At 48.1% G+C, this 24,265-nt stretch overlaps 1 protein-coding gene across 3 annotated transcripts in view; it reads right to left on the reverse strand.

Moving 5' to 3' along the window:
- Positions 1 to 3,908: 3,908 nt before the first annotated feature.
- The window catches only part of PMP22 (peripheral myelin protein 22), a 55,208-nt gene continuing 34,851 nt past the window's right edge, over positions 3,909 to 24,265 (reverse strand). For all 3 annotated transcript variants that reach the window (XM_082441483.1, XM_082441482.1, XM_082441481.1), the window contains 2 exons: positions 12,723 to 12,863; positions 3,909 to 5,219 (listed from right to left, as the gene is read on the reverse strand). In XM_082441483.1, coding sequence (XP_082297609.1) covers positions 5,056 to 5,219; positions 12,723 to 12,863 — 305 coding nt within the window. In that variant the 3' untranslated portion in view covers positions 3,909 to 5,055. The remainder of the gene's footprint in view (positions 5,220 to 12,722; positions 12,864 to 24,265) is intronic.

Raw genomic sequence — 24,265 nt, forward strand, 5'->3', positions numbered from 1 at the left:
TCTATTTTTTTCATCTGTTTGACAGCATCAAGAGATACCAAGACCTCCAGGACTCAGGCAGCAGATGTGAGAAGAAAACCCCAATGTCCTTTCCTAAATTTCTGCTTAAAAAATTTGCCAATTAATAAGCAACAGACCAAGAGATTGAAAAGCTGTCCTGAAAGCAGTTGCAAAGGGCAGGAAGGCTAACGGCGTTCTTAGCACCTTGAAAAGTTGGGGAGACAAAATTGAAGTTCAGAGTCGCTAAGACAGAAAGGGTTCAAGGTCCTGGAGAGAAGATAATTGCAAAGAAACCAGCCTGACACCTCCCTGCATTTGCCATTTCATAAACGGTACCCTCCTGAGTGCAAAGCACAAAGCAGCTGCTAGGAGGGCAGTTTCGAACCAAAACTGCATTGCTACAAATTCCTAAGATTGCAGTATTTCTCAGAAGAGCTCAAGGACGGAAAATAAATGTCATCAAAACAATCCTCTGGGAAAACCCAAGATTCTGTGAGTGAAGAGCTATGTTAACTGTTCATCTCCAATATCTTGTTTTGCTTTATATCGCTCAGAAGGAATAAGAATCTCATCCCTTTAAAATATACATCTGAAAGCACAAAAAATAAAAGGTGATTACTTTCCAAACAGAAAGAACAGACCTAATGAGAATATTAGGAAAGGCTAGAGCAAACAGCTGTCCCTTTTCTTTTCTTTTTTAGGAGCTTTATTGAGATATAATTCTCCTACTATACAATTGACCCATTTAAAATATACAATTCATTGGGTTTTAGTATATTCGCATCTGTGAAAAGCGGTGCAACCATAACCACAGTCAATATTAGAGCATTTCGTCACTCAGAAGGAAACATCATACTTTTTTTTTTTTTCTTTAAATTAATAGCTACTCTATTTATTTTATTTTAGTGTTGGGTCTTCGTTTCGTGCGAGGGCTTTCTCTAGTTGCGGCAAGCAGGGGCCACTCTTCATCGCGGTGCGCGGGCCTCTCACTATCACGGCCCCTCCCGTTGCGGGGCACAGGCTCCAGATGCGCAGGCTCAGCAGTTGTGGCTCACGGGCCCAGTTGCTCCACGGCATGTGGGATCTTCCCAGACCAGGGCTCGAACCCGTGTCCCCTGCATTAGCAGGCAGATTCTCAACCACTGCGCCACCAGGGAAGCCCAACATCATACTTTTTAGCTATTACAGCCCTACATCCTCATCCGCCCTTTCCCAGCTCTAAACAAATCTGTCTCTATCCATTTCCCAGTTCTGGATTTTCATAGAAATTCAATCGTGTAATATGCAGTCTTTTATGACTGGATTCTTTCACTTAGCCTAAGATTTCCTAGGTTCATCCATGTTGTAGCATGTGGCAGTACCTCATTACTTTTTATGGAGAAAGCATGTGGATATACTACATTTTGTGAATTCATTCATCAGCTGATGAACTTTGGGGTTGTTTCCATCTTTTGACTGTTATAAATAATGCTGCCATAAACATCCACATACAAGTTCTTGCTCAGACACATTTGTTCATGTCTCTTGCATAAATACCTAGAAGAGGAATTGCTGGGTCATAGGGTCATAGGGTTACTATGCTTAACCCTTTGAGGAATTGACAATCTTCTCCAAAGCTGTTGCACCATTTCCATTCCCACCAGCAGTGTATCTGGGCTCCAATTTCTCCATCTCCTCATCGACGTGTGTTATTATCAGACTTTTTGATTTGAGCTTACCTAGTGGGTATGAACTAGTATCTCACTGTGGTTTGTGTTTGCATTTCCCTGATGACCAAAGATGTTGAACATTTTTTCAGTTGCTTACTGGCCATTTGCATATATACCTTGGACAAAAATCTATTCACGTCCTTTGCCCACATCCTAACTGGATTATTTGTCTTTTTATTATTGAGTGTAAGAGTTCTTTATATATATTCTGAATACAAGTCCTTTTCCAGATATATGATTTGCAAGTATTTTCACACTTAGAATAAACTACGGCAGACGGGTTCCCAGATCAGAAAGACTGGCCCGCGGATGGGAGATCCACCACAGCCACGTGCAAAGGAACTGGTAGCAGGTACCTGGTTCTACTCAAGATTTTTTAGTTTAACATGCCTCTGTTTTGGGCAGCCCCCATGAGTTATGTGTAGAAAAAAAGCACCCTGTCAGAGTTGGTCCAATTTTTCTGGAGACAAAGTTGGCCATACCTATTATACTTTTTAAAAATATGCATGCCCTTTGTCTTGGTAATATCCTTACCAGGAATTTAGCACTTGGATGTACTCTTAAAATGCACCAATATTCATGTGTAAGAATGTTCACTGAAACATTTTGGGGAATAATAAAAACCAGGACACAATCAAAGTGCTTATCATTGAGGGACTGGTAAATAAATGTGCAGCTACACAGTGAATTACTATGCAGATTTTGAAAGATTGAAACAGAGCTCACTAAAAATAGAATAAGGTATATGTTCCTATAGAAAGATCTCCAATTTATATCCTTAAGTGAAAAGAACAGCATGGTGTAGAATAATGTGAGTACTTTTCTCCATTTTGTGTAAACTTTACAAACACTTGAATGGATGTATCTGTGTGGGCATTGCATTTTTCCTGGCAGAAATCATAAACTATGTCTTCTGGTTACCTTTGGCGAAAGACTATGGAAAAGAGGGGGAAAAGAGGCTTTCGCATGTCACGATCCTGGATGTATATTACTTTTTTAATGCCAAAAGTGTTACCTAAATGGTGAGATTTGGGCTGTTTCTGTTCTTCTTTGTTCTTGATTATTAATTTTTAATTTTTAGTTAAATGTTATAAAAGAAACCTTATGAAATAAACATGTGTATTTTCAAAGTTCAAGCATGTAAGGTGAAATTCCCAGTTTCTTCAATCACCTTGTGGCCATCTGTGCCACTTTACCCAATCTATCCGAGTCAAAACAGAGAAAGCGGGTCTCTGCTGGAAACCTCGGAAGGGAGAAGCCCTTCCATCACCGATGTCCAAAGACGCCAGAGCATGAGGTGCCTGAAGGTGGACTCATTCTAGATCCTTTCACCTCAGAGTGTGATCGGGGCCGGCAGCACCGGCATCGCTCAAGCTCTAAGTTGGAAATGCAGACCCTCAGCCCCTACCCAGACCTGCTGCACCAGAATCTGCATTTCACAAGACTCCCAGTCAATTCATTAGCGAGTTAAACTCTGAGAAGCGCTGGACACGCTCAGTGGTTGTCACCCTCAGCGAAACGCTGTAATCACTAGCAGGGTTCTTGAAACCTATCAAGGCAGCATGGGTCCCACCATAGACACAAGGAATCTGCATCTCCGGGTGAGCCCTGCACGGGAGAGTCTAATGTGTAGGTAGTGAGATTCCCCAGAACAGCCAATATCTCCTTGTAATACACCTCTATCATGACATTTGGGATAAACACTCATTTATAGAGTGCCTTCTACCTGCCCGTCCCTATGCTAAACATTTACACATATAGATCACCATGAAGGTCTGGCCTCAGGTCACCATCATGCAGACGGTCCATCGCATCACATCTGTCCCCCAAAGGTTAGGGACCCGCGCTGCTCACGCCAACATCCCATATATTAAGTGAGTGTGTGCCATGCTCTGGACCCCATGCGGGTCATCAGAGACCAGAACACGAGAAAGAGGGTTCAGCTAAATAACACTCAGGCTCCTCCGGCCCACTTTCAGGGTCTGTTTCAGCTGCAACGCCCAGCCTCTCCAGTTAGCAGACGTTTGCACAGGCTTCTGGAAGGCATAAGATGCCCCCGGAGTCTGGACAAAGGTGATGATTTTGGTCCCTTAGCACCAAACTGCAACCCAGATCATCTGCCCAGCAGCGGCTCCGTGACCCTCTTCCCTCCGCTCCGACACGCACCTCGCACCCTCACCCACAAAAACCCACAAGAGCTCAGTGAGTTACTCTGATGTTTATTTTAATGCATCTTAGTCCACACAGTTGGTATAAAATCAGAAAAAGCTAAGCAAAAAAATATAAAAAAAAAAAAAAAAGGTCTGGAGTCTTAGCATCAGAAGGGCCCCGTATATACATCTACAGTTGGTGGCCAGTACGAGTCATTGCCAGACAGTCCTTGGAGGCAGAGGACAGTCTAGACCCTGCTGCATCCCGGGAACCCAGTGTCCCAGGGAGTCTAGAAGCTTGTCCTGATGCTCCGACCATAAGGAAAACGTGGGAGTGAGAAAGGCGGTGGTTTGTTATTTATTATAGTAATAACAGCAGCCTAGCTAGGTACAAACGTGGTTATAAACCATTTATCTTACACAGAATTATTCAGGTCTCCATTCGACTTCATGCTGTAAAATTGTTAATTGGATTTCCAGTGAGGCGTTTAGATGATTAGTGATCGTAAGGAATGGTAAATACATAGCACCACTTCGTAGGTTTGTTGTCACCAATTTCTCACCTAGATGCGTGACCGGGACACCCCCCTTCAAGGGCAAGTATTCCAAAGCCACAAGCCGTGATTCTCCGAGGGCTCCAGTTTGGGGGTTCTGTCCGAGTGCAGGTAAGGCTGCACACAGAGGCGTGGGCAGTGCATGTCTGTGTGTCACACACTGGGTCACCCACAGTAAAAGGGCTTTGGGCCATTTGGGGTTTCTATCCACACTTTGGTTTTCTAAATGAGGTGGAGTGGGAGGGAGGTATCTTCTTTCAGACGAAAGGGAAGGGGCAAGATGGACTTATTTTATTTCTGGGCAAAACAAACAAAAACAAACAAACAAAAAAAACTGAGCTTGATTATACGGTTAGGATGTCAAGTTCCTTAGCTACTTTAAGGTTCAACCCAAGGCTGATGGTCAACACATAAAGCAAACAATACTATGTACATATATGTAAAAAGTGTTATAAATAGGTTTTATAAACCGTCGATATTATATACATCTTCAATCAACACTAACCACCCCCCCGCACCTGCTTTCTGTTTGGTTTGGTTTGAGTTTGGGTTTTTTGGCTAGCTCCTTTTTTTTCCTGGCTTCTGGTTTACTTCCTCCCTCCCTGCGTGCGCTCAGACCCTCGGACGTCCTGTCCCGGTGCCTCATTCACGTTTCCGCAAGATCACATAGATGACGCCGCTGAGAAGGGCCAGTGGGAAGGCCACCCAAGCCAGGATGTAGGCAAAGCCGTAGGAGTTCTCCGAGTTGGGATGCCATTCCGGGTGCCTGACCGTGTAGATGGATGCCGCGCTCATCACACACAGACCTGGGAAGGAGAGGGACCAGCTGGGGGCAGGAGGGGTCATGGAGCGGGGACCCTGCACCACCCCCCATACCAGACTCCATGGGACCCGGAGCACCTGCCCCACCCACCCTGCTCTCCTCCCAGACTCGACCCCACCTCACACAAACACACACACACACACCAGGGCACCCTTCTCTCTCTCTTAGGGAGAAGGACATGGGCTGCAGGAAGAGAGGGCACATCCAACTCAGGCAGGAATCTGCCACCAGATCCAGAACTGACAGGAGGGGCTCAAAGGTACAGGAACCCAGGAAACGATCTGCTCTCTGTGTCCAATATACGTGACCCAGACCATGGCTTCCAAGGTCTCCCCTCCTCTTTCCTCCTCATTTCCTTTAACCGTCACACATTGCCAGTTGACATGAGGGGTCCAGCGAGAATTCGGGTGGCAAGAGAAGTCCACCTATATCTTTGCAAGGATGGCTGGGTGTGGGAGCCCCTGGAAGCCTGTACACCACTCCACAGATGGGCTGTGGCATTCTCTGAAATCAGGGACAGTGACACCTCACCGTTATCTGAGCGGCACTCACGCCGAGCACAGGGGTAGAACTCCATGCTGACCTCCTTAGCAGGATCGTTACATCAGAGACCAAGCAAGCAATGCCCATGGGCGCCACTAGGCAGACAGAAGAACACATGGAGAGGAAAAGGGGGAGGACACAGGGAGGAAGGACACTGCAGAGAGAGGAGGTGGTCACGGGCAAGCTGCATGGTGCCTGGTCCCTTTCAACTGTTCTTGGTCCCCCAAGGTTGGTCTAAAGCCCAAACAAAGCTGAAAGGGTATCAGATCCGCAGGCAGCCCCTTCCTTGTCTACCACACAACCTTTGGTGGAGGGACAAGAAAATCCTCCACCTGAGGCGTCACAAAGCAGGCAAGTTCAGGCGTGACGGTCCATGCCCACGGTGACGGTCAGCAGTGACATGAGCATCCCAGGCCAGAGCAGCACAAAGCCTGCTCTGTCCCCCCCTGAACACAGGGGCTTTCACAGGCTCTGACTGACTCCATTATAAGTCCAGCAAGCATGTGGGATGCCTGTGGGTCCAGAGTCCCCCAAGGCCCGGACCACCTACATCTAACCTCACTGCTATTTGGGTTATTTAACTGGACACTGCGACTCTGTTTGAACAAAGTGCAGAAGTGGGACTGTGTAACATTCACTGCCCCGATAAGATTGTCCTTCTGCAAGTCAGAGAGAGAAAACGCCCACTCCATTGGCCCCCGTTGAGAGAGTCACACAACAGTCTTGGGACCACAGGGGCATCAGCTCCAGGACCTGCCACCTACAGATAGCCCGGGAGACGGGAAGACATCTGTTTCCGCGGGGAAGTCATAGCTGGCCAATGGTCACAGGAGGGAAACTGCAGTTTCGATCTGCTGGACCTCAAGGTCTATAGCTCACCTCTCCAAAGTGCTAATTCTTGCCTGTCTCTTAGGCTATATCTGACCTACCTAATGAAGGCAGAGCCTCAAAGGCGAGGCAAGAGCAAGGGAGAGAGTGAGATGTAAACAGAGCATCTGAAGGGCAAGACGGTGCCCATCATCTTCCAAATGGGGCGTGTGTCTAGCCAGCATCGGCATGAGAAATGCAGTGATAGCTGTGTGGACCAGCTGTGTCCAGATTTCCCCAGCAAAGAGAAAACAGCAAAGAAAAAACACTTTGTCTATGACCTGGAGGGAGTGAGAGAGACAGGACACACAAGTGCAGTGACTAACTCAATGGCTTAATGATATGACATTCGCCCTGGGAGAATCTCAGAAGTAAAGGAATTTATGCTTCGCTTCAAGAAGCCATACGCTTGTACACTTGCAAAGTCAACAAGAGGATACACACTTTATAATTATTGTTGTCGGGAGACTGATGTTTTAGGGAATATATCATTACAAGGCTGTCTGTATGCAAGGCAACAGACGTGCCCCGGAATACAGAGCAGGTAGTGCCATACAAGAGTCCCGAAAAGTCAAACATTTCTCCGAATAAAGGGATTGTGATGCGCATTCTTGGCCACCAGTAGGTGGAGATGCGTTTTTGAAGGTCTCCGTGGAGAAGGTAAGCGAGGCCACCAACTACACACAGGTGTGCTGCCCTCCCCAGAGATGAGCAGGGAGGGGCCTGCATCTGGGAGCGAAGGTCAACTGTACATGGAAAGGCACTGACCCTATCCAGACGACACAGAAATGCTGGCCACTCAAGACCTCCCAAGAGTTCCCTCCCACCTCAGCATGGCTGGGTCTGCATCACTTAGAAATGCTCCCCGAAGACCAGGCCTCGAGCCCCCTTTAATGGTGACAGCAACCACAGGTGAACAATCAGAGCCCAGCATCTTTAGAAGGGAGCAACCAAGAGACCAAAGGCAGAGGAAGGAAGGGAGGGGGTTCTCTAGGCTTCCTCATCTCCATTCTGTTCGGTTCAGTCAACATGGAATGAGCACCTGGCATGTGCAGGTGCCATTCTGGATGCTGAGTGCACCAAGATCCACAAGACGTGGTCCCCACCTTCAAGGTGAGTGTCATCCAGAAACAGACACGTCAGTAGAGACTTCCAATAGAGTAGGATGTGATTCCAAGGAAAGGAGAGAGAAACACACCAGATGCCCCGAGAGCACGGATCGATCAGGGCCTGGGGAATCCTGAAAGGGGACACGGGGCTTGACCGGGGTCTAAAAGATGTGGAAGAGGTGATCCGGTGCAGAAAGGTGTGAAGGAAATCCCAGATAGAAAGGAGACCATGAGCGCAGCAAGGAGGACGGAGGGCCCCGTGGACACCACCAGCGGGTCCCCCTCAGAGTCTCTGTGATGGAGGCTGGAAGAGAGGGCCATCAGGGCACTTGACGAGGTCGTGGAGGGAAGCACAGCTTTTGTGGAGGAGAAACAGGATCAGAGGTGTGTCCAGAAAGACCGCCCCAGATTTAGAGGTGGGGACAAGACGGGGGGGCAGGAAGGTGCATGCGTTGGCTTTTGCCCAGCAATGGTGTTTGCAAGTAAAAGAAAAGAAATGAGCACAACATCTAGGTGTGATGCCACACAATGGAGGAGCCGGTGGTGGACTGGGGTGGGGGTGGGTGGCTCTGGCATGACTGCCTGGTGGGTTAACTTAGGGAACTGGGGGAAATGGTCTTGGAAGCTGAGGAAGTACAGTTTCAAGGAGAGAGATGGCAACAGTATCGAAAGCAGGGGAGGGAGTCAGCAAATGGACATAAGTGTACATCCGCGACCTCTGCCAAAGCAGCTCAGTTAGAGCCTGGAGCGAAGCCAGGAGCCTGGGTGGGGCTGGCTAGGAAGTGAGCATTGGGGGAGACCACCGAGATGGGCAGCGGAAGTGCCTCCCTGGAGCTGGTTTCATGAGCGAGGCCCCTGTCTCTCCCCAGCTCACCCTTCAGGCAACAAGGTGGGGCAGGAAGAGTCTGGAAGGTCCATTACCCGGAAAGCACTGGGCCCTCTGTCCCACCCACACCGAGCCTCCTCTGTGCCGCCAGCCCCCTTTCCATTCTCAGCCTCCGTGTGATTCCTGCAGCCTTGCAAATCACCCACAGCATTACTAGATGCCCATCTGGGATGATTCGCCCAGAACTGGTGTTTCTTAACGTGGTCTCCGACTTAAGCTGTCTTTGAACCACTCAGAACAGGGAGGGCACTGGGTTTTTATTCCTCCCCCAGATTTTCATTCTAAATGCTCTCTATCCATCTCAATGTGTATGAAAGAAAAGGAACAAAACAGAAAAAGTAAAAGTCCCTTTTAAAAGGAGTCTCCTCCTACCGTCCTTGCTGTTCCTCGTAATCACAATAAACACAGATCGCAAAAACTACACAGGTGGCCTGAGTTTAATTCTGCCAAGGGAACGCATTACCCAGTCACCCAACAAGTGGGACATTCAGGGCGTTCTATGAGGTGTGTGTGGAGCTCGCCGCTGGGTGTGACTCGTGAAATAAATCAAAACATAGTCTGTATCTCCGTGAATTTCTTGATGCTTTCCCATCCAGTGTAACTCAACCCAACAGAGCCAGGGCCAGGGTCAGCACTGCCTGGGAACAGCTGGCTGCAGGTCCTGAAAATAAGAATGACTCCAAAATCCGGATATAGGATCAGGATGGCCCTTCTCTAAGAAGAGGGTTTAGAGGAATTGATGGCTCGTGGATAGGATGAGCTCCGTAAATCATCCGAGAAGAACTTACCGTGGGATTAGGGCAGGTTAATGGCTGCAACAGTGGCGCCCAACTCTGGATGGAAATCAGAGTCACCAGGGAGCAGCCCGGCCCAAGACCTCTTAAATGAGACTCTCTGGGGATGAAGCCTGAGCACTAGCATTTTTTAAAAGCACCCCCTTTTTTAAAAAAGGTGATTCTCGTGTGCAGCTAAGGTTGAGGAACACCCAGCTATATGACGGAGCCTCTCAAAACGTCTTCAAGAAGCCGCCAACCTAAGAAGTATGTAATCAAGGAAAGATAGTTCTCAAAGGTGAGACTCGCAGCTTATTATAAGTGGAGAAGAGATGATGAGTGAGACAGGCAGCCCCACAAGCACATGCAAGGAAGTCATATAGAGGCAGGCAGAGACGGCTCCCAAGTCTGCAATCAGCCGAAGAGCCCCACACACCTTTCACCTGCCTTTCCTGCATGCTCACGCATGTGTTTAAAAAGTCCACAGCTGGGTCCTCCAGAAGGAAGCTACGCAGAGACAATCCAGCCCTGACAGCCCCTGGGACACTCAGCATATTTTGGAGGCTTCCACACAACAGGCTTCAGTGTTTGAAGAAGCATCTGCCCTGTGTGGATCCCAGCTACGGTGGCCAACCCACTTGTAGATTGCACATCCCATGATGGTAGGGCTCCTTCCTTCCTTCCTTCCTTCCTTCCTTCCTTCCTTCCTTCCTTCTTTCTTTCCTTCCTTCTTTCCTCCCTCCCTCCCTCCCTCCTTTCTACTCTTCTTTTTGTTTTCTGATTGTTTTTGCTTTTCTGATTTGTTCCTTGACATTAAGGGGTAATTTCTCAGGCTGTCACCAGTCCTCATCCCCAACAACCCTTCCCTAACTGTCTCTCTAGTTACTGAATCCTTCATAGGCCGTGAGATGGGAAACACACGAGCAGGGTTGTCAGACACTGAAGTCTGGGAATCTCTAAGGGAAGTCCCCACTCTCTTAAATCCCAAGTTTAGTGGGAAGACCCTACAGCAAGTTCAAACACAACATTCTAGAGAGCTGAGGTTTCTAGAAGACTAGCTCTCTCAGGTCCTTTTGACCTGAGGGAACAAGCACAGAACATTCTTAGGACATACAAAGTACAACCGCTATTCTGGATCAACACTTCAACCTCCAGACAACTTCCTATTCACAGATGGACCGCTAAACTGACAAACCGATAACTGAAAACTAGGTCTCATGAAAGATAAGAAGCTAGATTTGAAGGGGATAACGCAAGAACAAACCATGTGCTTCTGTATTCGGAGGTTTTCATGGCAGAGTTCTAGAAGGCTTGGACTGAGTTTGGAGAAGAATCCAAACAGTGAAACGAGGAGGAATGAGTAAACAAACTTTGGAAGATTAGCAAAATCTCAGTACCTAAGAGCATTTGGGTTGAACAAAGTACTTATCTCTGGACTTTGGTTTTTGACCGAAAATGACCTTGCTAAAAAGACAATGTTAGAGAATTTTAAGCTAAAATATCTCAGTTGGAAAAATGAAGATGAGGCACTCCCTGCCCTGAGATGCCCCTTCAAAAGTAAGTTCGCTCTGTCCAATGTTTTCAGTCTCACTAGTTCTGATGGTGTAGACTCATTCATCACAGATGTTTGGGAACTTGGGAATCATAAGTGGGGTAGATTTGAACTCATCTTCCACGGTCAATCAGGTTCAATGAAAGATCATATCAAAAGCAGAGTTTCTGCCTTGGATGTTGCATTCCTTAAAAACTCGGGTGGATTCTGAATCTCTAAATATATTCAGTCCACGTGGGATGGGAAGAAATGGGGGCAACCAGTGTCCTTGCATGAGCTGCGTGTTCATTTAGCCTCTCCCAATCTCAGTTTATTTATCAGTAAAATAACGAGTGCGTATAGATCAAATATAAGTATTTTATATCACTTTTTCTTGAGGATATAATCATTGATACCATGGAGGGGATCACCATTGATATCAAACTGCAAACAGGGAGCCTAAAAGGAAATCCCAGAATATATTCTAGTTTTCTGTGTTACTTCTGGAAATGGGGTGAATAATGATCACTGCTCCTAATGTACCCAGAAGTGATATCTCACTGAAGAATTAGTAATTTAGCAAAGCTGGCAACACTCCCAGAAGCTTGGCTGATATAATAAAACCTTGATAAAATCAAGTAGCAAAGCACTGTTTGGTTTTGAAATTCCAAACTGTGCACATTGACATGTTGTATTTAGGTATTTGATGAGAAATGGTTCTCTAGTTTACTTACTTTTTCCAGTAAAGCATAAGTCTCTGGCTTCTAGAAAAGGGTCATCGACATTCAACGTCAGGTTGTGTCTTGCCATGCAAACCTATGTAAGCCATGAGCTCTGCCTGCCCATCCATCCACCCGTCTATCCATCCATCCATCCAGGACTTGCGTGCTGTTTTCAACCCTCCAATGACTGCTCATGAGTCACGGTGGTGATTCAGCAACTAAACAAGAGATGCTACACCCCTGCCCGCTCACCCGCTCAGGGGCCAGAAGTGAGCACATTTCTCAGTCCCCAGATGTACTCTGGCACACACAGATTTTATGAGCTATTAGTCTGGGCTGTAGAATCCACCACATCTGCTTCCTATGTCTCTCCAGTGCTCTGCTGACTCAGTCAACTGGCCATCAATGGACAGAAGGATAGAAGGAAACACAGTGAGACAATGGCCAGAATCCAGAGACAAGAGCTAGAAGGCATCATCACGTCTAGGACCCTGCACATGGTGCGTGTCGATAACCTGGAACCGATGGCGTGTTACACATGCCGAAAGGAAGACCCCAGTAAGTCGGAGCCTGGTGGACCCCAGGGGCCAGAGTAAAGGAGAATAAGAATTTGTCAGGTGGCTCCATCACTGCTTAGAGGTAGGCGACAGGTGCCTGAGAGCAACCTCGGCAGCAGATCGGGGCCATTTCCATGCTGAAGCAGGGGTGGTCCCGGGGCATAAAGTGAGGTACAGAAATCCACCTTCAAGACTGTCCTGTGCTCTACCGACATCCTCAGCATTTACCTCTGATGATATGTCCGAACTGTAGCTCCGTCCCAGGTTAGGGACCCTCCTTCCAGAACCCCTAGTCCCGTTTCCTATGCACCCCGTTCCATGGAGAAGTGGACAGTTCCCAGATTCACACACACACACACACCCCCCTGTGCTGTATGAAATCCACCCGCGGGGAGGACACCCGCACGCCAGTCATTCTGGAGCCACGCCCTTCTGACTGATCATCCTGCAGTCTGGGGGTGCCCCGCCCCCTCGTGGACTCGGTCAGCTCCGACTTACCAGCGAGGATCTGGAAGACTCCGGTGATGTAAAACCGGCCCCCCTTGGTGAGGGTGAAGAGCTGGCAGAAGAACAGGAACAGGGACAGAACGCTGAAGATGATGGACAGGATCATGGTGGCCTGGACAGACTGCAGCCATTCTGAGGGAGGAGACACTGCGTTAGGAAAAGCCAGGGCTTGGGGCGCGGGGAGGCGGGGCTCTGCCGCGGGGGGCGGGGCCGGGGCACCAGGACGGCTGGAAGCCACGCCCCCCGGCCCCGCCCCGGGCAGCAGCAGCGTCCCTCCTGTGAACAGAACTCAAAAGACTATTCACTTTCCCGCTCTGAAAAGTCATTCTTTATCTCCTGCTTCCTTTTGGAGGGGAAAAAAAAGGTATTAATACGTGTTTAATCGTAGACGTTTTAAGCAAAGGCTCTAGGACACTACCTAGTCCCACCGCAAGGGGTTAAACTCCAGTTAAAATACATTGAATTCCCTTCCAGTCTTTTAGCCAAATGTGTTACTGACACAGATGTGCGTGTGTTCAAGGGGCTCCGAGCCCCGCCCTCTGCCTCCTCTCTCCCTGCCCTCGGGGGTTCGAAGGGCTTCTCGGAGCCCCTGGATTCTGAGAATAGTTCCAAACCACTGTTCAAAATATCAGCATCCCCCAAGGAGACAGAGAGACCGTGGGGATGGCTGGGAAGAAGAAAATGCTATTGGAGCCAAGACTAAATCTGTAGAAAGTCGTAAGCAAATGCTGATGGGAAGAGCACGCTTTATTTAGCTACGAAGTCCTGCTCGCCCTCAGCCACGCTGTGTCTTTTCTTGGCCGATCTCAGAGCCGTGGATGCTCAGTCCGACCATCAGACAGGACCACGGATGACACTTCCTCACCTTTGCTGGACCCCCAGCCTTAGATCAGATCTCCAGGCATCCAACTGAAATTCAGGCAAGGAAGGGAACTCTGTAGTTCACCGTCTACTGCAGATGAAGGTCATTTCAGGAAGGAACGGACAAGAGGCAACAGTCTGGGTTTAACACCAGAGAGGGGAACTTGCAGTGTGCCCCCGGGAGACCTCCAGGGGCCTCGCCAACCTGTCGCCTGCGTCCTTCCTTCCAAGCACCTGAGAATCTCTGGGGTGGGCGCTGCTCTAAACAAGAAAGATCAATTAGAGAAGACCCAGGTTTGATCCTCTCTACTCAGTAATGGATTAATGGGCACTGGCTTAGAAAAACACACACCAGTGCTTAACACAGTAGAAAAAGCTGTGAAATCTGGATGGTTTGTCATCAATAACTCGTGAAGATGTTCCCTTTTTTTTGTTTCTTTTTGGCCACACCATGCAGCATGTGGGATCTTAGTTCCCCATTCAGGGATCGAACCCAGGTCCCTGCAGTGGAAGCAGAGTCTTAACCACTGGGCTGCCAGGGAAGTCCAATAACTCACAAAGGTGAACCTGGTTTGAGCTGCGAGTAGCTCAAGGCAGAATTTTAAGGGTGCTGGTTAAGGTAACCGTGACTAGAGTTTCACAGACACAGATGTTTTTCCAGACTGAGCCTGGAAGCATTTTAGAGTTGGAAGAAGCCTGAGGGATCAACTAACCCACCCCTTTGTACTGACCGAGATTTCCGGAGATGTTTCGATGAGCCCCATTGGCACAGCCAAAGCTGGGAGGCCCTTGATTCTAGTCTAGTGTTCTTTCCACCGTGATGGACTATATGCTTCTTTTATCTTTGCAATTTCTTTGTCAATTAAGGTTAGAAAAGGATGTCTGATGGGCTGTGAGCCATCCCAACTTCATTTTTATATCTCTAATTGAACCACTATGCCCAGCATAGCAGTTCTTCTGGAGGAGTGGTCTGCAGCAAAGCCAATGCTGCCATAATATCATTTTTTGTAATAAAGCAATTATCCAGCACTCTGGTAGGTGAAGCTGGAAACAAAGAAATCTGAGCCCCAAATCTAGAACTAAAACAGTGATTCTATTTTGCTGCGGAATGGCCTTCAAGACACACCCTCAGAAGGGGCGCAGCTGGTGCAGGTGACATCCTAGAGTTCCTTCTCTGATTCTGAGATCTTTTCCTAAGTCTTTACCTATCATAAACAACAGGAACTTCTGCCAGACCTCATATTTAGAGAAAACTCAAAACCATACATGTTAAATCTACATCAATAGGAGAAGTCCCTTAGATTTAATAATGTAATGAAATTCTTCTCGAAACTCTTTCACCAGGAACTTGAATTTTAGTGCCAACCTCATTACAATTGAGTTAGCTTTCCGTAAGTTGTTCCTCAAATCAGATCACAATCAGGAAATCAAGGAAGTTTTTATTCAATGGGTCTTGGCTGAACGCCTACTGTTTTGAGCCAAGCTCTCTGGTTTGTTCTGGGGATACAAAGTTGAAGAAGAAAGTTTTCAACCTTAAGCACAATAAGTAATACACATACACAATGAGAGCAAGTCCAACTATATCAATCACAGCATGTGTGAATGGGTTCAGGTCACTCATTATAAGATGTGGAATTCCATCTTGAATTACGTAATTCGTATCTATAGTCTGATACAAGAGATATACCTAAAACCAACAACAGCTGAAAATCAAAAGATTTTTAAAAGAGACACCAGGCAAATATTAACAAAAACGTACAGTAATAATAGCATCAGGCAGACGGAATTCAAATTGAAAAAGATGAAAATGGCCAAAGAGGGATATTTCATAGCGAGGAAAGTTCCAGTTTACCATGAAGAAATAAAAGTCATAAATCTCTATGCATATAATAGCATGGCCTGGAAAAAATATAAAGCAAAAAATAACTGAAATATGAGAAGAAATTGATAAAGCTAACACGCATAGTGGAAGACTTAAGCATAGCTCTCTCAGAATAGATAAATCAAGTTAGATCAAAAATACGGTAAGATATAGATTATTTGTATTACAGCATTAACCAATTCAGTTTAATAGTTATGTAGAAAATTTATGTCCCTATAACAAAGACTACAAATTATTTTCAAACACACATGGGACAGTCTTGCAAGCTATGCAGCAGGCAACAACCAAAAAATCTCAATAAATCTCAAAAAAAAGCAGACATGATGTAAACACAACTAAAGGCAAACAGAAAGTAGAAATTCAAAACAAACCAGCCAAAATAAATTTGGAAATTTTAAAATAGTATTCCAGATAATCCCTTGGATAAAGAAATCAAGATGAGAAGTAAAAATTTCTTCAGCAAGGAATGATATTGACAGTACGTGTGTTAAACCTATAGGCTGTGGTCCCAGCCGTGCTCAGGCCATGCACTCCATTAGAAGAGGCCTGGGTACCCCCGGCTTAACTGGCTACTTGCATATTTTTGCCCCTGAATCCCTCTGCTGTAACAAGTGGGATTAACTATCTCAGAGGATTGTTGTAACGATCAAGTAAAAGTGTTGATATAAAAGCTCTGTACAGTACAAATAACCCCATTCAAAGGCTGAGCTGAGGGGCAGGGTAAATAAGCACCTACAGACTGTTCCAGGGCTGGTTCCTGGGGCATCTCCATCTGGGCCGCACCAAGTAAATGTATAACGGAGACAACCGTGTCCACATGAGCCATATTATTATAAGGTGCCAACAGGAACACCAAAAAGTGTTTTAATACAACTCTGCCATCAATTCATACGGAATCTTCAGCACAGAGGTTGGCAAATTATCTGTGACGAGTCAGATTGTAAACAGTTTAGGCTTCGCAGGCCATATGGTCTCCGTGGCAACTACTCAAGTTTGCCATCTTAGCAGAAAATCAGCCTTAGTCGATATGTAAATGAGTGGGTGTGGCCTGTTCACCTAATAAAATCTTATTTACAAAATCAGGCCGGGGACCCGACTGGACCTGCAGGCTATCGTTTGCCAACCTCTGCTACAGACAAGCACATCCGATGTACAGAAAACAATTGTTAGAGTGGAGAGACCTGGACGGAAGGGAAAGCCCTGTCGACTGCAGTCCTGTTTCATACAGATCAACCTTAATGTGACGCCACCATGCCAAGTGGTGAGTCTGAACTTCTACCCAAGCTCCAAGGCAGTGATACTCTTTTCTCCCAAATCACAAGTTCAGGGTCATTAGCAGAGCCCATGATCAGCACCCACTGTCATTCTCCAGGCCTTGCTCAGTGCCTGAGAACTATTCGTGGAATCCCCGGGGGCAGCGTTGTAACCTCCAACGTTGGTGCCAAGCACAGGAATTAAAAGCCTGTCGCAGACCTGCTGTTCTGATGCGCGTGTCAGGTAATAGGGCTGCTGACAGCTCTCTGACGTGGGCCAGGCCGTGGCTGTCAGCACACCCGCTCCCCCCGCAGAAGGGAAAGCTGGAGATGCCCAATGACCCAAGGTCAGATTCCTGCCCCAGCGGCAGCTAAGCAATGAAGGAAATACATCTGCCCCCTCAGCTGTATTCTTAGCCCAGGGCCAACGATCTGGTGAGGTAAGAGCGCAGAAGGGATGCAAGCCTCTTGAGTGCACCAGCCCCTCTGCGTTCTTGTGCATCTTTCACTCCCAGCCTGGAGCCACGCCCCTGGCAGCCCCTCCCCACCTTGCACTCCACTCAGGCAGTTCATAAAAGCTCTCTGACTCCATCGAGAGAACAGGTTTTCCGGAAAGTGGAAAGTGAACGGAAGGACAGTGGCAGTTGAGTCAGAGCATAAACTGGGGGAAGCCAAGCCAGGAGGAAAGAGGCCATGGGGGTGAGTCACCACTGCAGGAGTCAGTGCCACCCATTTGCATAATGCTGTGCTGCTTTCCAAAGCACGTGACCCCCCAGGCCTCGATCCCCACCCTCAAACCTCGCTACCCACTGCCATCCCACAAACCGCCACTTTCCTTCCTCCTCGGGATGAATGTCATCCCAGAGACGGCTGACTTGCCGAGCGGCCTGCCTCCTATCCAGGTGGCCTTGGCTGTTAAGCTTCGCCCAGGTGGGAGCCTATACAGGGCCCCGCGTGGTCCTCGCCCAGGGCTCCAGCTTCTTCCCATTCAGTCCAGTGGGAGCTTTGAAATCGGGCCCAGGGCTCGGGCTAACTTTGCCCGTGACCCACGCAGGATGCTTGCCAGAGGGGCAAGCTACACAGGGGCTTTCAGCTCCCTCTGGCCAGGAGCTCACGCGGATGAGGAAGACCACGGGGGAGGCTCTTTCAACTCACAATCACGAGGGCATTTCAACTCCAGCAGAACCTCTGGCTGATGACTAGTGAATAGAAGTTCAAGGCGCTCTGGCTGCACCTGACACCATCACTCAATTAACTGCCCTCCTAACCAAGAGGCTTCCTGATGGGCACAGGAACTAGTTTTCCAGAGTCTAATTTATATGTGTGGTTTGATACCACAAGTCTTATTCTCACTAGTCTTTAGACTTGAACAGGGAATATAATAGAGCCATTGAGGTTCTGAGGTTACTGAAAATACTCAGCTGTTTCAGGCTTCCTCTATTCCCTGGTTGGAAAACTCCAGTAACAGGAGGGTCAGGTTAGGCTGTGTTTCCCAAAGACTTGCTGCTAATTAAACAGAAAAACAGAGGGAGTGGTTCCATGGTCAAGTATATTAACCTCCCTCCTCAGACACTGAAATGTACAATGACGTACTCAAGGCTCTGAGAAGTCTTACCATTAAAAAAATAGCCTGGGTAACTTTTAAATGGTGTTTTCCAAATTGACTTATCGGAGAACCTTTTTTGTTGGTGTTCTTAAGAACAGGCCACCTGGACATGCGGGGTTTGGCCACACACAATGACAGTGGAAAGGAGAAAGGCATTTTAACTGCCCGATCACAAGCTGTGCTGATGGAAATGTACAGGGAAGGAGGGTATGCCTGGGGGGAGGGGGCTCAAGATCTTTGGCTTTAAAAGGCATTCTCCATATAAAAATAATCAGAGGTCCCCTCTCCTTTTTAATCCTAAAATATAAAAAGGAAGCCAAGCATCATGGAAATTAAGAGCGCCCAGCCCACCCACCAGTCATAGTAAAGCACCCACTCTTCTCTCCTCCCCGTGCCTACTGAAGTTCTACCCAATTTCCAAGGCCCAGCTCAAAGGTTCCCCTCCCTGCACCCGCTGTCACAATTATATCCTGAAGAGGAAGAGGCTCCAGGACCCTTGGGATGCGATGGGTGCCTATTCAAGGTCCCACCTCCACGCTCACCCTATTAGGCCACCAGGGCGCCTGCCCCAGGTAACCAGCTTGGAAGAGGCAGACCCAGTGCAGAAAAGCAGGGACTCCTGGTACCGGTCCACTGGGGTGCTGAGAAGTTGAAAAGCATGTTTGAAATCTAACAAATTCAATGATCCTGCTGCCCTCCTTTAGGTTTGGCATCCACAGAACATAGGGAGGAAGGAGGAAGAATGGGACGGCAAAGGGAGAGAGTTTCCCCTTCTCTGCTCACCCACCTGCCAAGCCAAACCACGAGCCATCTGCAGAGAAGCAGCAAGAGGCCAATGCTTGTCATCCAGAGGCAACACGTTAGCCAGCTGGGACCGTCACCCGCACCAGAAAAGCCACTGCAAGAAGAAGGCATCACCCAGAGAAAGGACGACCCCGGGGAGATAAAACCGCAGCCTCCAAATACTTAAAGAGTCAGTCTGGGGACATGATGGGGGTTTAAAGTCCTTGAGGACAAGCCTGCAACCTGTAAAACCCAGGTCCAGCCCACCAGGCATGAATGAAGACAACCAGAAACGACTGGAAATTCAGGGGACAGTCGTGGCCTCAGCTATGTAATTTGTTAATGACAGCGTCCCACGGCATTTCCCCCGCATCACCGGGCCCTCCTCCCCAACCTCTCTGCCAACTCCTTCCTGTACCCATCAGCTGCCGGAGTGTCACGAGACTCACTCTGGACCCCTCTGCTCCTTCTGCCTCTCCTCTCATCAACTCCCCAGCACCACGACATTAAATACCCTCCGCAGACACGGAGGACTCCAAATCTGAATTTCCAGCCCAGACCTCTGCCCTGAGCCACAGCTTCCCAAATCCAAGTGCTTTGCTGACATTCTACGTTCTCAGTGTAACGGCCAGAATGAGCTTTCAAAACACAAATCAAGTCACGCCACTCTTCTGCTCCAAACCCTTCAGCATCATGGCCCGAGCCGTCGGCCCGTCCTCTCCTGCCTGTAGCCAGCACACTCAGCGACGCCAGCCTGGCACTGGTGGACACACCAAACTCTTCCCGCCTCAGGACCCTGGCCCTTTCCATCACCTCCTGGAATTCTCCTCCTGCTGTTCTTCATACAGCTGGTCTCTCCCATCTTTTAAGCCTCCGTCCACGTGACTCTGGCAGGAAGAGGCCTGCCGTGACCAGCTGCTTCCTCCCCAGTGGTGACTTGCTATTCCATCGCTCTCTCTGTCTCCTGCAGAGCGCTGCCCACTGCCCACAATGACTCATTCATTGTCTATCCTCCGTCTCCCCTGCGTAACTGTGAGCTCCATCCATCAGGGTAGGGACTGGTCTTTCTTGTTGAGCTCTGTCTGCCCAGCACCTAGGACGCGCTCCATATATTTGAAGAAGAATGGATGAATGGACCACGCTGGCAGCTCTTTGAAAACGAAAGAGGTTCTCTTGAAAGGTAGTGAGCTCCCCATCACTGGTAGCATGTGCATGTGGTGGGCACGTTGCAGAGAGTCCGAAGCTAGTGGGATGGGAAGGGGGATGAATCTGATGACCTCCCAGGTCCCCGCCAACGTCAGAGCCTACGCGTGTGCTGATGAGCACATACTCAGAAGTCTTCGTGCCAGACCTCCTCTCCTCAGGCACCAGAGACCGACATCCACACCCTCAGGCCACCCCACGGCCAATCCCTGCTCCTGAACTACAAGGGATGCTTTCTCGACTCTGGTAAAATCCTGGGAATGCAATTTAAATTTTTTAAAAAGCAAAGCCTGAGCTTCAAGGGCCATATGGTACAGACACAGGTCTGAGCAAGCCTTCTGAATTAACTCATGGGTGCTGGCATCTGATGAGAGACGCCAAGGGTTGAAACTGCATCACTGTGACACCACGTCCCACTCCCTGCACCTCCCTCGCCTGCCAGGACCTCCTCATCCCACGAGGGCCTGTAAAATCAAGAGCCATTACTGGGTCAGAGCTTGCGGGTTGGCCCAGGGAGCCACAGAGATTTTAAATTGCACAACATGAACCCATAAGTGCAGAGGGCCTCCTGTGTTTTCTAAATTCTGACCAAAAGCTGAGCCACAGATGAGGAAATGGTATGATGTCCTTGCAGAAATGACAATGCCACCAAGTGGATAAACGAGATAAATCTGGGATCACAGAAGACACAGACACAGGAGAGCACCGAGGGCTCAAGTCAGGGGCTCTTGAGACCGGCAAGACTTATTTTTTTCTAATTTTCAATCTGAAGCATTGGTCTAACGCTGCCCACAACTTAACGGCCACGAGGTCGCTGCTGCTGCTGGAAATAGATAGGTGCATTTCTACTTTGGAAGATTTCTGATGTATTCTGCCTTATAAACGCACAAGACTGTTACTCCATCTTGGAATAAAACATCTGAGAAACGCATATAAGACAGAGCAGGTCTAAATGAAATCATAGAAATTAGAAGCCCATCCATGTGCACCAAACTCCTTTCTGGGGTCTAGAAGGCCCTGCAGGCTGGCCTGCTGCTTCATCTCCTGTTCTCTCTGTTCCTCAACTCTGCCAGGTTCCTTCCCGCCCCAGAGATCTTGTCCTCGGCAGGTCCCGCTGGCTAGAACCTGCCCCAGATGTCCCTGTGGCTGACTCCTTCCTGGTCATCCTCAAGCGGCCATTTCTCCAAGAGGACACCCTTCCTCACCCCCGTCCCTCCTGACACATCACCCTGCTTTATTCTCTTTATCCTTCCTATCACTGCCCCTGATTATCCACGTTTATGGACAGTTCTGCCCAGTAAAACGGAAGCTCTTATCCACTCTTGCAGCCTTGGTGTCCGCGGTGGAATCTTCTACGGGGCAGGTGTTCAGTGAATAGTCCTGCATGAAAGAACAGAAGGAGGGGGGAAAGGAGGGCAGGGGGAGTCCTGAGGTGGGAAGTTCAGGATCAAGGAAGTGAGAGAAGGCTGAAATTCCAAGATGAAGGGGAGGAGAGATGGGAGGTGAGGCTTAATGGGAAACAGGAGCAGGTCGTTCAGGTATGGACCTTGGCAAAGATGCTCATCTGAGGATGGAGAGCAGTAAAGGACCTCTGAGAGGTTTTAAATTGAGAGTAATATGATGAGGTATTTTGTATTTTTAAACTTCATCCTTGAGTCAATATGCAAAACGAGTTACAAGGAAGGAAGGAAGGTCAGGAGTTAGGAGGCTGCAGCAATGGCCCCGACAGTAACTGCAGGCATGGTGACGGGCGTGGGGATGAAGAGTGACCAGTGGGACCTAGGGTGATTCTGGGAAGGGAGGGAAGGAAACACATCCTGGCAGACTCTGAGCATGAAGCTCACTGTTTGGTGAAGCGGCATCCACTAAAACTCTAGAAACCATCAAAGAGGGAGAATGGGTGGAGGGGGGCAAAGGCTGGCTGGTTTGGAAATGCCTCTGGACATCCCAGCCAAACTGTCAGGTAGGTAGCTGTGTATGCTCGTCTGGAGGTCAGAAGAGAGGTCCGGACAGAAAGGAAACAAGGATTCAAGAGACATCATGAAACAGTAAGACTTGTTAATGACTTGGGAGGTGGAAAGAAAGAGAAGGACGTCGAAGGAATATCCAGTTTCCAATATGGGTCACTGTCTGGCTGATGGGGCCCAGGACACAGCAGAGATGGGCTATTTGGAGAATCCTAAAGTAATTGGGCTCTGCTCTGAAACTGCATAGGACACAGCAGAGCTCTTGTAAAAGAGTATGATTGGTATGGAGGGGGGTAGTCAAAGCCCTGAAGAGAAGAGTTTCGAGCCAGGCTTACTGGGAGGTGCTTGCTATTAAATTTCTATGAATCGAGAAGCCATGCTTCCCATGAAGCCAAATGACTCCATTCTCAGCCTCCCTTGTCCCTAGGTGTGGTTCTGTGATGAACTTCCAGGAAAAGATACAAGCAGAAGTGTGTGGTCTATCTGGGGACATTTCATTAAAAGAGAGGGGGAGACATTCTTCTCCTCCTCCTTTCTCTATGCTTGCTTAAAGGGTAGAGAAATGGCTGGTGCTCTAGCAGCCTTTTTGGTCCATGAGGATGAGGCCCAAATCTGAGAGATGGCAAAGAAATAAGCTAGAAAGTGCCTGGGGCTCTGACAATTTCACGGAACAACCATACCTATCTCAGGCTGCCTACTTCCACACTTCTTTTGAAAGAGAGAGAAATAAACTATCTTATTTAGGCCACTACCATTTAAAGATGTACTGTTTTATGCAGTCAATCTTAATCCCAATCGGAACACTAGCCAACTGGTCTAATGTTTCCTTCCATTGCCTTCCCTTTGCTTTAGGTCATCATTGCCTCAATAGGGAATCGCCTCCTCCTTGCCTGTATTTATTTAAATCCTGCCCATCCTTTGGAGGATGGATCAAATCCCCCCTCCCACACGAGACCTGCCTTCCACTTCCTCCCCTGAACTCTGGCGCTGCCCGCCTGCCCCCACTCCTTGGGTGATTCATCCCCCTGCACAGAGCTCAGGACTGTCAAGGCCAACGTCCATATTCTCCAAGTCCTTATATTCCTCAGGCCGAAAGGTATTCAAAACAAGGTCATGATAGATATTCCCCCACTAAGCCTCCTTCACCTCTACCTGCAGCCAGGATCAGGATGGGGCCAGAGGGTGTGTAAATACATTTAGAAAATGGAAAAGCAGACAGAGTTGAGGGCATTTAGTAAGGAATCTAAAACTACTCTAATATCAAGAAAGAGTTTGAGGGAAAAAATCTAATCTGTTTCCTTCCAACTGTATAACATAGACGTTTGACTGCTGTGCAGTTAATGTGGCAACAAGCACCACCCATTTAAGAAAAAAAAGTGAATGACGCCCTGCAGAGGTGCACTGCCCCAGCCCCGCACATGCAAAAACAAGCCCCTTCAGCAAACATAGCAAGTCATGTAAACCAACGCGTTTTCACATAACATGCTTGCAACGTATTCTTCACAAATTGGCATCAGTAACGAATTACTTTCAATTACTCAAATAAAAAGTATGTTTGAAACATTCTAAGAGCAAATACGGACCAAGGTGACTGGTTTCCAACTAGCAGAGTTCATCTGTAAAGGCAGTCTAATTTTTTAAATTCTGTATTTTTTTCACCTCTTGTTTGGCACAGAAATGGTTAAACCCAATCCAAAAGGCAAAGGAGGCCCAGAGGCTTCACCCCCATCAGAGCTGAGGTTGTAACACAAGCTGACCCATCAGAAGATGAGAACAGAGATACCGACCACTGGGGAAGCTTAAATGGAAAGTTCTGACTTAGAATCAGCCCAAGTGCAGACAAACCCAGCTTGTCCAGAGTTCCTCGGAACGCCCTTCCTGGGAGAGACGAGAAGGCAGATGTGGAGGGGAAGCACGATCTGGGACCCCACCATGGAAGCAACTGCGCGGATTTGGATAAAGACCCGCGATGCACACCC

This window comes from Balaenoptera physalus (genome assembly GCF_965194825.1).
Source record: "Balaenoptera physalus genome assembly, chromosome: 20".
In the NCBI taxonomy this organism is placed as follows: domain Eukaryota; kingdom Metazoa; phylum Chordata; class Mammalia; order Artiodactyla; family Balaenopteridae; genus Balaenoptera; species Balaenoptera physalus.